The sequence below is a fragment of the Protopterus annectens genome, chromosome 1.part0, assembly GCF_019279795.1.
Source record: "Protopterus annectens isolate FY-2018-M chromosome 1.part0, PAN1.0, whole genome shotgun sequence".
NCBI classification, from domain to species: domain Eukaryota; kingdom Metazoa; phylum Chordata; order Ceratodontiformes; family Protopteridae; genus Protopterus; species Protopterus annectens.
In genome coordinates, this window is record NC_056725.1 from 1,956,660,590 (window position 1) to 1,956,674,820 (window position 14,231).

General features: G+C 42.8%; 1 protein-coding gene across 1 annotated transcript in view; it reads right to left on the minus strand.

The window, feature by feature from the left end:
- Positions 1-14,231, minus strand: part of RNASEH1 (ribonuclease H1) — a gene marked incomplete in the record, with an annotated part of 1,200,073 nt that overhangs the window by 1,101,158 nt on the left and 84,684 nt on the right. The window contains 1 exon segment of the mRNA XM_044070435.1: positions 8,972-9,090. Coding sequence (XP_043926370.1) covers positions 8,972-9,090 — 119 coding nt within the window.

A 14,231-nucleotide genomic window follows, 5' to 3' on the forward strand; every position in this document is an offset into this window, starting at 1 on the left:
ACCATTTAACCCATTACCATATTCATGAGTGACAACTACCCCACTTAACTAGGAATCCTATAAAACACCAACATGTACAGGCACAGAGATTCCTTGATTTTGTAAATACAAACTCCCTGGACCAGTCAATACACTAACCAGGAGTACAATCATAATTGATCTGATCCTCACCGATATGGTAGAGTGCTGCACACCTCCTACTGTAATGTCGTCCCCGCTAAGGTCAGAGCACAAAATGGTCTCCTTTTAGGAGAAAAGGAAACCTGAACCATCCCCCCCACCCCCCAGCTAAATCTGGAATATTCAGAAACTACTCTGTGGCTAACCTCCTGCTATTAAGTGATAACCTGGCAAAATTTCAAGCCCCCATAAACCCTGAGAACACTGCTGCCTATGCAGAACTGTTCACAGAAATCCTGTACAAGCACGTTAATAGCTGCACCTACCAAGAAGTACAGAACTAATTAAAAAAAAAAAAAAAACAAGCCACCCTGGTGGAATCACAAATTCAATAAGCAGTACAACAGAAGGAAGAAAATCATGGCAAAAATTAGGAGGTACAGGACCCAGCAGGATAAAAGCACTTCCAAACTAAACAACCAACTCTGAGAACAAAAACTCTACCAAAGCCAAATTTGAGATAACTTTGGCCTCCCCGACCAAAGGACAACCAAATGCATTCTTTAGCTATGTCCACAAACTCAAAGGCAATATACAATTGTGTGCAGACCTCGTTGTAAATGGAGCCACCTATGAGCCAGAAGGTATAGCAAACCTCCTGGCGGATAAATTTGGCTCCAACTTTACCCTTCTCTCTCCTGCAACCTTCCCTCAGGAAATACCATCAAATACAACTCCCCCCTACTATCACACTAACGGGTCCTTAATGCTCTAAAACCAAAAACACTGCATCAATAGGCCCACACAATATCCTAGGATGCCTTTTGAATAGCATGAAACATGACACTCGGGGCCTCTGGAATTACTGTTTAACTGTAGCCTCCAAACAGGCTTAGTGCCTCATGAATGGAGAACAGCAGCAGTTCTCGCTGCACAAAGGTGGGCCATCTACAGACTCTGGAAATTACTGGCTTAAGTCTCACTAGTCCTACATGTAAAGCCATGGAAAGAATCATCATGGAAATGATCGAGAGGGGTACTAAACACCTCCAGACACTGAACCCAATCCAGCTTGGTTTGTTCAAGGGCAATTCATGCCTACTCCACTTGGGGGACTTTGAGAAGGTAACCAAAGCAATGGTTGAGGGGAAAATGGTTCACACTGCCTACCTTGACCTGGCCAAGGCATTTGACATCATAATAGTTGTTGCATAGAAGCAGCTGCACCCACCAGGCATTTGACAGAATACCTAACTCAAGCATTGTTGACAAACTCGAGAGATTAAGTATAAACTCGTACGCCACCCAGTGGATAGCCAACTGGTTCACAGACAGGACCCAGTAAGTTAGAATTGGACAGTCCACCTCTACAAAGACAAGGGGAGTCCCCCTCTGGGATCAGTCCTTGGACCGCTCCTTTTTGGCATTTATTTCTCTGAAGCAAAGGCCAATGCCAGTGGTCTCTGGCTGACTAAATTTGCAGATTATTACAAATTAGGAGCCATCATTGAATCTCACACTGACGCAAATGTTCTCCAGGAGGGGCTGACAGAACCAACTGGTGTCAGAGCCATGGACTAAAACCAAATGCCAAGAAATGCATAACAGTATCCTTTGGGAAATCATCCACCCCCTGGTAACCATCATATTCACAACACACCCTTTACAGTTGACCCACTAGTCAGGGACACAGATAGTAATCTAGCCTTTGACCATCACGTGTCTAGTGTAGTGAGGAAATCATTCTATGTTGCACAACTTATAAACAAAAGGTATGGCATCCAAGTCCAAGGAAGTCACTGTTCCACTATACTCAGCATGCATCAGACATACAATTGATTACAATGCCCCCTTGGGCATGTACTTAACTAGGCATATCCAACTATTGGAACATCCAGAGATTCCTCACAAAAAAAAAAAAAAATGCAGTGCATTAGCATAACGTCCTGTGCAGACCACCTCAAGGTCCTATCCCTGTATTCTTTCTACAGGTTTTTGAGGGGAGATCTATGCCTGGCATACAGAGCACTGTCAGACCCCATTCTGATGGACCTCCTGCATAAAACAAACTGCACCAGAATTACCCGTTCTAAAGACTTAAACATTGCCTGTGATATAAATGGTACCCGATGGAGAGGCAGGTATGTATCCCAAAGACTACACAGTCTATGAACAGGATCCCCATCCAGCGTGAAGCAGAGTTCCTCTCTAAACCAATTCAAGTGCAACTTGGAGAATTGGCTGGAGAACAAATTCATCCCTGGTTTGTCACTGGTCTCTAAAACACAGGCAACCTATAAATTGTTTCATCATCTCCCAGGCCCCTGCTTACAGTTAATCAAGAGCATACTTGTCAGAGATTTGGGATGCATGGCTAGGCTTAAGGCTGCCCTTGCGGTAGTTAGCCTAGAAAACGCCTATGAACCCAAGTCAACTTCATCAGCCTGAGCAGCAAGTTGGAAAGGTGGCAAGGTCAGATATTTCCAAAACATGGTAAAAATTTAATGAAGGAGGAATTTGCTTGTGAAGGGGTTTCATAAGCAATACTCCTTTCATGAACTGTTTAACCAAAATGATAAGAACGGGATCCATTGGCAGACAGTTGCTAAATGCACCTTCATGGACACACAAGATAAGCCTTCCTGAAGGAGCTCACAAATATTTCAATAACAGAGTTATGTAAACCACAAGAAACCCTCTGTTCCCGTTTAGGCACAACTTAGAAAACTTAATGTGTAAAACACAAGATTTTCCAGTAGCAAGTTTTCTATCCTCGTTTCACATCTACTGCAAACCCTCATGAAACAAGTTCCTAAATGGAATCAAGATGGACTTCTACAGGCTGTTACAGTTTATCCAAACTGGGTGCACCAGTCACCGCAGAAACTACGTGAACTCCAGAGTGTCAGGAGATATGTAGTAATTGCCTTTGGCCAATACCATTAGAAGGGAGAAAGTACAGTTGTGCAACTAAACTTAGCAGTAGGTGTTCAAATAATCACTGCTGCAGTAGCCTTGGCTGTAAGGGTGCTAAACCTATCTTACATTTGGAAGATGGAAGGAGAAGAGTCCAGGAGCCCCTGAAGAATGGTATTAGCAAAGCCTAATGTAGAGCAAGGGAAAAATTAAGCTTCTAGTGCTTTGCAAAGTAATGTACAGATGACCAGCTTGCAGTTTCTAAAATACTTCTAGAATTCAATCCTTTCCAAAAAGGAAATGGATGGTGCCAATACCCTAGTAAAGTGGGCCTTGACGCTGCCTGAAATAGTTCCGCTGTGGCGAGTATAATAAAAAGGTAATAGCCTTAGCTAATCATTTGGTAACAGAATATTCTGACACAGGTTCTCCCTTCTCATCTTCACAAGAAATTAACTGATACGAAGATCTGAAGACTTCTTTTTTGGTCAGGATAGTACCCAGATAGTCTGTGGACATCCAAGATGTATAGTTATCTTTTATCCTTCATTTTTAGATTAAGGGGGGAAAAAAAAAAAAAAACAGTGAGGTTATAAGTCTGACACTTTAGACATAAAAGTAGGTGTAGTTCTGAAAGAACCCCATCATCTCTGTGGAAAATGAGATAGAGCTGACTTGCCATAATAGCTTGCAACTCAAGACACCATTGTTGCAGAAGAGCTTGCAACTCAAGACACCATTGTTGCAGAGGTCAGAGTAATCCATAAAATGGTTTTCCATGTTACAACCTCATCTCAGCCAGGTTAACGGGTTCAAAGGGAGCAAGTGTCATCTTCTCTAACACAAAATTAAGATCCTAAGAAGGAGCCATCTAGCTTTCTTGGAGGCCTCTTGTGCAAAATCCCTTTTAAGGACATTTTCATATAAAAAACAGACCGAAAGAAGGATTCAGGGGCAGACACGCTGAAATTGTCAAATTGACATTGATGGAGGAGTAAGAAAGGCCGTAAGACAGCAACTCACATTTTAAAACCATAGAACTAGCCCTGAATGGGTGCTGGTTATGTTGACAAATTAGAAAACCTTTTCCCCATTTACTAATGTATGATTTTCCAGTAGCATGCTTTGTCTATATCCTCAGTAGACAAGTGCCTTAAGGGAATAAAGATCCTATCATCCAGGCAGTCAAATGAAGTTGATTGGGATCGGGGTGCAAACACCTTTGTTCCTGTGTGAGTAGATCCAGTCTGTGAGAAGCTTGTGGTAATTTCTCCTGGCCATTTCTAACTGCGATGGCCATTTGCTAAACAAAACAGTTGACAGTGAAAACAGACTTTGCATATGCAGCAATAAACTTCTCTCTCCTTGAGGATCACAATTCCTTGAAAATGCACTGAATTTCAGTCTAGTGGCATACAAGATTCAGACTCTTGTTCCTGCAAAGGGTTATGGGTACAGGAGCTGGAGCTTGCATGAGCTGATGTCTTTGGAATCGGCCAGTATCGGATCTGAGTGCATTCTGATAACACACGGAAGACAATGGATCTACAGCTGCCTGGACCAGAAGGGAGTCACCACAATGATCTTGGGGATTCCTTGTGAATCTTTGGAAGTACCCTGGATTTTTTGCGATGGTCTGCCTTTATCCTGCTCAGCTAGTCTGCCACACAATTTTGCTGATACAATGTAGGATGCCTGTAGAATGAGACTTTGCTGTGAAGCTATATATCAAAGTACCATGATTAGGCTGCCAACGAGATATAACCTACTTCCCCCTTACGTGTTGATGCACAACATGACTGTGGTACTGTCTGTAACAACTTGAAGAGGTCCCACAGACCAAAGAGGAGTCAGGAGTCGAGGGCTTTGATCAGTCCTTGCATCTCACACCCCTTACACTTTTATCCCTTCTGACAGTGTTCTCCAAGCAAAGTTCAAGGAATATGTGATGACGGACTGCTTTAAAACAGGGAAGGAGAATGAGACCTGGATTTAAGGGTATTTGTCATCTCCACCAAGTGATTTTTCTTTGAAGAGACTCCAGCATCAGTATTTGAAAAAAAGCAAAAGATGTTGGTGCTGGGAACAAAGAGACTTCAAATACCACTGTATCTTTCTCATGTGGAGTCTTGCCAGGGGTACCATGTGAATCATAGATGCTTAAGACCCAAATTCCTGAAGTATTTTCAAACAGTGACCAAAGTCAGAGTGGCAAAACCTTAGAAATAGATGTAGTGACAGTTTTCTTGTGGAAGAAAAACTCTGAACAGGTGTCCAGCTGATACACCAGGAGCACAATCCTATGTGAAGGAGTAAAAAGCTAATGTTCTCTTGGAATCCCAGGTTGTCTAATAGATCTCACCCAAACAAGATTCCCAATACTGATACAGACCCTGCAAAGATAAGCAAGCTGTCAAGTAGAGAATACAAGATACCTTAAAACACCTGAAGTCTGGATTAACAGAGATGTCATAAGCATCTTTTAAATATAGCGTTAGCAAGAAACAAATAAGAAAGGAGGCAACAGGTTATGAAGTGACAGCCTTTTGAACTTGAGCACCATCACAAACAAATTTAGGAAACATATCAGGAACTGGTCCCCAAGCATCATCTTTCTTTGGCAATAAAAACATACGAATAAAAAAAAACTTTTCCCAACCTAAGCAGGAGGAACTGGTTCTCTTACTACCTGGGACAGCACGTGTTTAAGGACAAGTGAAATAAAAATAAAATGAAAATAAAGCATCTGGTCTGACTGATGAGGAACAGCCACCTAGAAAGGAGGAATTTCCTCCCACTGCCATGAATGACTTTCACTACCCATCTGTCCCAGATAATCTGTTGCCAAGCAAAAGTGGAGAATTCAGACTTTTAGAAGGGAAGGTGGGCTGCTGGGGGGTGGGGGGGACATGGTCTACAAAATGTATTCTGACTTTGCAGAACCCTCCAAAACAAAGTAGTCAAGGATTTTTGGACCTCCCTCCCCCCCTGCCATTTCTTCTTGGTTTTGGAGGATTCTATAATGATTTTTGGAACCTCCCCTGCCATTTCTTCTTAAGTTTGTTTACCCATATTTTGTTGAGACTGTATATTTTTGCCATCACTGATGAGAGGTTAAAGAATTCCTTAGAAATTTTGGAAAATGAGGACTGGAAATATTGATTCCCTGAATCAATTTAACCCTTTCATCAAACTTTTTGATAACCTTTGCAGAGCAGCCACAAACAATCCCTATCCAAAGGGGGAATTTATACAAGAAGCACTTCTACTAAATTATCACTTATGACATAAGCAATCATACCATTTATACAGATGAAAAACTATAAAGTTGCAAACATTATACATCCCTTAAAAATTTATCCACTCATTGGTCAGTCAAACGTTGCATAGCTCAGTCAAATCCTGCCTTAAGCCACATTCCTCCTCCAAAACATTATTCTGCATGTATTGTTTATCCAAATGAGTTTAAATCTCATTTTTCCATCACATGGGAAGTTCTAAGTACTCACTCAGCCAGGCAAACTTCATCAAAAATGTGCCTTTGTCCACAGCATCAACTGAATCACACATTGTAAACAATGAGTAGTGACTTATACAATGGAGAAAAATAAATTATGTAAAGCAGATCTTTCCTGATAAGAAACCGCAGACAAAACATTCCTCATACTTCAATAATTAGTCAGAACACACTAGAGCACAAGCCTGACAAGTCAAAATTCTGTAAATTCATGTTTCAAAAGCATATACCTTCCCCCCTACTTACAATCTTATAAAACTTAGGAGTGGAATTAACCAACCGTTTAGCAGCAGTACAGTTAAATAAAGCTACAGTTGGTGGGCCAAATGCATGAAGAGTATAAACTTAAAGACCGATAAACTTCATATATACATTCTCTCAGACTTTAGAGCAGCAGGCTATCACGAAAATTACAGGCAGTGACACCTCCTCCAGAGCTGACAGAACTGGGGGAAATGCATGTACTTTCTGGAAATTCCTTTCATTTTCAGATGGACTGAGAAATCTGTTTTCTCCCACTAAAAACACTGGCACATTCTGGAAATAGTTTCAGAGAAACAGAAACCTCCATAGACAGGACCAATAGCTGAGCTCTCCTCTGAAACAGATAAGAAAATCCTGCACCTGTCCCTTCATTTTCCTGTCCAGATTCAGAATTCTGAATCTCTTCAGGTAGAGAGGTTCCCCTCTTATCAAGAGCCACTTTACAAGATAAACAGCTTCCTCTGTCGAAGTAAGTTTGAGGAAGATAAGATGCAGGTTTAGTTTTCTGTTATTTTTAGACAGGAAAATGGGGCCAACAGTTTAATGACAGCAGCAGCTTCCCCAGAGATGGGGCACAACATTCTAATTGTATAGGATCATAGGAAGTTACCAAGTTATTGGCCCCGAGGTCTTTATAAGTCTAGCCAAGGAGTTTAACCCATGAATAGGGAAGCTTTCCCTGCTCCCTCTCACAGACTTCAGATGAGTGGTTCCCCACTGAGTGGACTTCAGCCATAGAGGATGTGGCAATCCCCTGGTCCATAATGGCCAAGTACTACACCACAGGGATCCACAGTAAAAGACAAGTGGTCTAACAAATAAGCTATGGCCACAGTAGAGCCTCCCACCTTCAGCTGAGGCAAACTGTTTGCCTGCTGTGATTGCAAAAGGCTGTTTGCTTAACTTTTTTTGTGGCCGGAAGAAGGACCAACTGTGGGACTGGTAGTTTGTTCCATGGCCACGTCAAAAATGTTATTTCCCCATGGAAAGCTAGCCGCAAGTGCTGCTAACATTTTAAAGTTTTAAGTCACTTTTTTCACACGCACACAGTCAAAATCACTTTTAAATGTTCACAAGTTACAGGAAAAAAGTTCACTCCCATTTAAAAAAAATACAGTAACTTCTGACAGTCAAATAAGACTGTATCTTAAAAACAACTTACCTAAACAGGAAAGCACAATTAAAACTTAAACATGGCAGGTTTAGCCCCTCAAAGGGAACTTGCCTACACAGCAATAAACAGCACAAGGTGACTGCTGATCCTCTAAAGCTATAGCTCTCAACCTTCCATCTCCAAAATGAGGAACACTAACCATCATAATGTGGAACAAATGGGCAAAATGTGGAACACATACCAATGGCTTACTAACAACTTCAACTAGGAAGGTCATAGGATGGTTAAATATGCTGGTTTTACTTATAAAAGAAGATCTTTTAAATGAATTGATATGATTTTAAGTGAAATCCATTATAGATGGAAATGAATCATAACACTGAATGTGTGACAGTCTTTCAATGTGGAACTTTGAGGAACATGAACTTTAAGACCCCAAATGAGGTACGTTCTTTATAATGAGGTACACTTGAGAGGTATGTAAAGCCCACAGAGGAGTACTCTTTGGCAGAAAGAAAGCTCTGAAAGGTTTGGTTCCCAAGCCTGGCTTTTCAGTCAGTTCAGCTTGAGCTGACTGAGTTTGGACAAGTTGAGGGTGCCTAGAAGCTGGTCAGCCGTAATACCATTTGGCAGGATATAACCCCATATAGCTAAAGCTACTGCAGCAGTTATTAGTAGGATAAACATGGCATATATGCCACTGAGGCAGTGTGAATGATGAGCATATGTCATAATTAAAACAGTAAAAGTAAAATGCAGCAAAACAATGTTAACACTCCCAAATCAAGACCTCTTTCAGAATAATCTCTCAATAAGAAAGAAAATAAATTTAAAGAACCAACAGGTAGCAGCACTCAGTCAGCCTTTAAAAAAACATGTTTCAGCTTTAGCATGAACAACTATCAAGCTTTTGTGCATCAGTCAGCAAAGAAAGTCAGTGGGATCAACTTATAATATTCTGACCAACTGACAGTACAACATATTAAGTAAATCTCAATTCTTTTTTTAAACATTTATAGTGGAAGAGTAAACAAATGTACCTGTTGAACAGCTGTTCTCTTGTGGTCTAGTACCAATAAACTCCCAAGCATCATTTTCCAGAGCAAATTTCTTGTAGCTGGCTCCAGGAAACTTGTCTACTTGTTCTTTACACTGTTCCCTACAGGAAATCAAAATATGTGGGAAGAAACAGGTTTGAGGTGGTATTAAATATTAAATTATGCACAGTATATATTCTACAAGACAGTCACTATTACTGTAACTAGTAAATTAAAAAGTTACACACTTTATGAACATCAACTCTGGGTACGTAGGTCCATCCTTGTCAACAGTACGATTAATGCTTTTAGGCATCTCAGCATCAGCAACTTCAAGTTATTAGAGCTTTCCTTTTACCCAGAGTGCTCTGCAAAAGGGCTTCCTCACCAGCTCTGCCATATTGCACAAAGAGCAAAAAAAAAAAAAAATCAGAATAAAAAGGACAACCGCCAGATCCTACCAGTCAGAAGATGGTGGGAAGTACGATGGATATGTTAACAAGGACAGATCTCCCTATCCAGACCCAACATTTTTTAAAGTACATAACTTTCACATATTGCACAAGGGAGTTCATTCTCATCAACACAGGGACAGTCCCAAGCTTATTCTCCTGGATGGTCACCTTCACAGTGACATACCTCTGATAATTGTGGCTCTGAAGATGACCTAGAACTACAGATTAAATGCAGCAGACACTGTCAACTATTCAGCAAAGCCAAGATGCTACACACAATATCAACTAGACATTTGTGATATAAAGGTCTGGAATACAGCCACCATCCACGATGTCAGAGCTCTAGATACTGAAAGCAAAAGTTTTGCTCTTCATGACAGAATTTAGTGTGCTTATCCATCTAAGTAAAGTGATTTGGAGGACTATGGATATAAATGTAATTGTTATAAAAAGATACTACTTTCTTACTTAAGTTGAATATTATGCAAGAAACAGAAGTCAGTCAGATGAATGCAATATAAAGAGCAAAGAGACAAGATACATATAAATTATAAACCATAAAATGCATATGGAAATACAGAATAACTACAGCAAAATAAATAGTAAAATCTGAGTACAACTTTCAGTGCAACAAGGAACTTCCAAGATGGCTGCACACTAATAAGCAGGTTGATTAAGAGTCTCAGCAAGAAATCTGGAAAATGGCCAGCAAAGGCCATTCATTTGGGTAAATGTGCTTGCTTCTTCAATACACTGTCTGGACGTAAACTAATAAAAAAAGATGAAGAAAAACAAATACTGGGTGAAGATTCTTGCAGCTGTTCAGCAAACAATCCAGTTATCAGTGTAAAGTTGTTTCTAGTTTAAAAAAATCAAATGCATTCAGAGGCAAGTGAAAAAAGTACAGTTGTGTACACTTACCATAAATGTAGATGTTACAGAGTGTCTTCACTGTTGCAGACCTCACATTTGGGTAGATTCCCAAAGCTGAGAAAATGAGTGGAAGCAGTCAAGAAAGCTAGGGGCTGGCAAGCATGCCCTGCAAGACTGCAGAGGCAAACCCTGGTCTGGATATGGAGGAGAGGGGCAGGTGGCAATGCTTGGTAAAAGCGTGAACAGACGTCCAGGTGGCAGCCTTCAAGATGTCCCTGGTGGGGACTCAAGAGGAAAGCTGCAGAGGTGAAGGCTGCTCTGATGGAGTGTCCTGACCCCCTTGGAGGGAGGCTTGCCATGCTGTTTGTAGCAGAATTGGATGCAGTGTGCTACCCATTTGGAAATGGTTTGCTTGGAGATGGCTTTGCCCTCTGCCCCTGAAGCAAAGATAACCAGCAATTGATCAGACTTTCTGAAGGGTTTAGTCCTGTCCAGATAGTATCCGAGCTGTCTGTGCAGATCTAGAGGGCAGAATCCGTTCCATCTTGTTTTGAGGGTTAAAACAAAGTGGGCAAATGGATGGATTGGCTGAGACCCACACTGGACACCACCTTGGGCAAGAAAGGTAGGATTAGTTCTGAGGGATACCCTGTCTGCATGAAAGATGCTGAAGGGTTCCAGAGCCATGAGTGCTTGCAGCTCAGAGACTTTTCTGGCTGAAGTGATGGCCAGAAGAAATGCTGTCTTCCAGGAGAGAAATTTTAGCTCTGCAGAAGAGCTGGTTTAAAAGGAGGCAGGGTGAGCTCTTCCGACACAAAGTTAAGGTGCCCTTCTGGGGGGACCTCAAGTTGCTAGCCCCTCCGAGGAACTGTTTAATCAGAGGATGTGAAAACAAAGAGGCTGCTCAGTGGGACAAGCAAAAATAGCAGAGGCATGAATTTTCATAGAGGAGAAAGAGACCATGGTGTATTAGGTCAGCCAAGTAATCCAGGATGAGAGGGATGGAGGGCTGTGCCGTACTAGCCCCCTTAGCCTGGATCCAGGTGACAAACCTTTTCCATTTATCTGCACAAGACTTTCTGGTGCTAGGGCATCTGGCCTCTCTGATGACACCCAGAACCTGTTTATGGAGGATAGCAGATTGGCCAGGGGTTAGGGTATAAGTCAAGCTGCCAAACAGACTGTCTGCAATTGGGGGTGCATGAATTCCGCTTCCCTCCAAGTTAGGAGGTCTGGGATCTGAGGAAGATTCCATGGAGGCAGTGGGGACAGGCTGTGCAGTACGGGGTACCAGTGTTGTCTGGGCCGGTCTGGAGCTATGAGAATGGTCCTTGGCTTTTCCTTCCTTATTTTGAGCAGTACCTTGGGAATGAGAGGTAGGGGAGAAAAGGCATCGACAGAGGTTTACCCAGAGGAAGGACAGGGCCCATCCACTTTCCATGCCATGCAGTGATGCTCCCTGGTCCAGAATTTGCTGAGCTGATGGTTGGTGTGGGAGGCAAAGAGGTCGCTCTCTGGGGTTGACCATTTCTGAGTTATTAGAAAGCAGGTGTTTCTATTGAGCTGCCACTGGTTCTGCTTAATTGATCTGCCAGGGAGTTGAGAGAGCCTGGCAGGTATTGTGCCAACAAGTGTAGTTGCATGGAAGAGGCTGTGAAACAAAGGGTCATGGCCAGCCTGCACAGTGGGTAGGAGCAAGTCCATCCCCTGCTTGTATCACATCACAGTGGTGCAGTCTGTTCTGATCAGAACCCCTGGAGAGAGAATGGGGTTGAAAGCTAAGGCCTGCTACACAGCCATCATCTCTTTTTGACTGATGTGCAGGGAGAGTTGTTGGGGGTTCCATTGGCCCTGAATGCACTTGCCCTCTAGGTGTAAACCCCATGGGTAGTCCGATGCATGTGCAGTGAGGGTCTGGTCAGAGGGGTGTGGGGAGAATGGCAGTCCCTTGTTGTGGAAGCAGGCTGTTGCCCAAAGAAATTCCCTCCTCAGGCAAGGAATAATAGGTAGAAGAGTTTCTAGATCTTGACAGCGCTGACACCAAAGGCTCTTTAGGTACCACTGAAGTTTGCTCATATGCAGTCTGATATATGGAATGAGTATGCAAGATGCCATGAATCCCAGGGCTTGCAGGATTTTCCTTGCAGAAAGCTGGGGCCTGGTGGCCAGTTGAAAGAAGCGGATAGGAAAATGTGTTTTTTGGGTGTTAGGTATGCCATCTGGGATGTCGTGTCCAGACTTGCTCCCAGGAAGATTATCCTTTTGGTGGGTACCTGGTTGGATTTCTTTTCATTGATTGTGTACCCTAGGGAGGTTAGCAGGTCCTTTACAAAAGCCAAGTCTTTGAGCAGCTTTCCCTGGCTGTCTGCCTAAATAAGGCAGTCGTAAGTAAGGCTAAACTTGAATATTTCTTTTTCTGCAAAAGGCAATTATCAGAGACAGGCATTTTGTGAAAACTCTGGGAGCAGTAGATAAGCCAAAGGGAAGTGCAGAAAACAAAGTGTTGAGAACCTGCCCTGAAGCAGAGAATTTTCTGCAGGACTCTCCGATGGGAATGTGGAGGTAGGCCTCTTAGGTCTAGGGTGGCTAGCCTAGCATCCTTGGAGGGCATGGGTAGCAGCTGCTGGAGGATGAGCATGAGCATTTTGAATTTCGGGATCACCAGGAAGGTGTTTAGAATGGATAGAGGATGGGGCACCAGGTGCCCTCTTTTCCAGGTACCAGAAAGTCTTGAGTAGAAGCCTTGGCCTATCTGCTCTGCAAGAACATGCTCTACTGCCCCCAAGGAGAGGAGGGAATGGATTTACTTTTGAGCCTCTGCCCACTGATTTGGCTGGAGATCTGGGAATCCTTTTAGGGTTGGAAGGGCGTGGAAGGAGAATTTTTACCCTTAAGACACAATGTTCAGAACCCACTGGTCATTGGTAATGGTGGTCCAGGTGAAGGGGGGGCAAAGGCGAGGTCAGGAGGGGGCGAGTCACTGTGAGTTCTTACCATAAGGGGGTGGCTTAGAACTCCCTGGTTTTGAAGTGGAGGCAGTCCACTGCTTAGGTCACTGCAACCCCTGGGACTACCATCTGGGAGGTCCGTTTTCATGGGGCCCAAGCTGGCCCTGTTTACTAGGAGCAGGAAAGGACCAGTGTTTGGAGGGAAAACTGAGGAACCTAGGGGGGCTATACCTGTAAGAAATCTTTAACAGTCTGCATAGATTTTGCTTTTTCTTCCATCTTTAAGACCTCTTCTGCTTTAGTACCAAACAAGTTATCTTTGTGCAAGGGTGCGTCCAACAATCTTGATTTGACATTGTCAGGCAGGGATTGTTTAAGCCATGCATATCTTCTAATGACAGATCCAGCGACTGCTACCCCGCAAAAAGCTTCTAGCATGTCAAAACCACAGTGCAAAGTGTGTTTAGTTATTTGAGCAGCAGAATGCATACTAAATCCTGTAAATCTTTAGATTCTGCCCATGCAGGAAAGGATAAAAATTCCAAGGTATGTTGCTGATATTTAAGCATATGGAACTAACAATTTAGAGCCCCAACAGCAAGAGTAGCTGAGGTGTATGCTTTTTACCCAATCTGTCCAGTGCTCGGGAATCCCTGTCTGAGGGGGAGGGATTAGCTGAGGTTGCTTTAATCCCTTTTGGCCCTTGAGTAATGAACTCTGGGTCTACAGTCAGATTTTTAAAAAATATATATATTTGTGTTAGTCAGACACTCTGCAGTACCGGTCTGGTTTTCTGAGAGCAGGAGGGAAGGCATCTGGAGTAAAGCTGGATTCAAGGAAGACATCCGCCACATCTAAAACTGGGGGGATAGCCAAGGGCCTGTGTTGTGGAAGGTCCGGGAACTCAGTCTCTTTTTAGACTGTGGGTAGTCTTGACTCCCCCATTTGAAATGCTCCTTTAAAGTATGCAGGGTTTCCCAAAGGAAA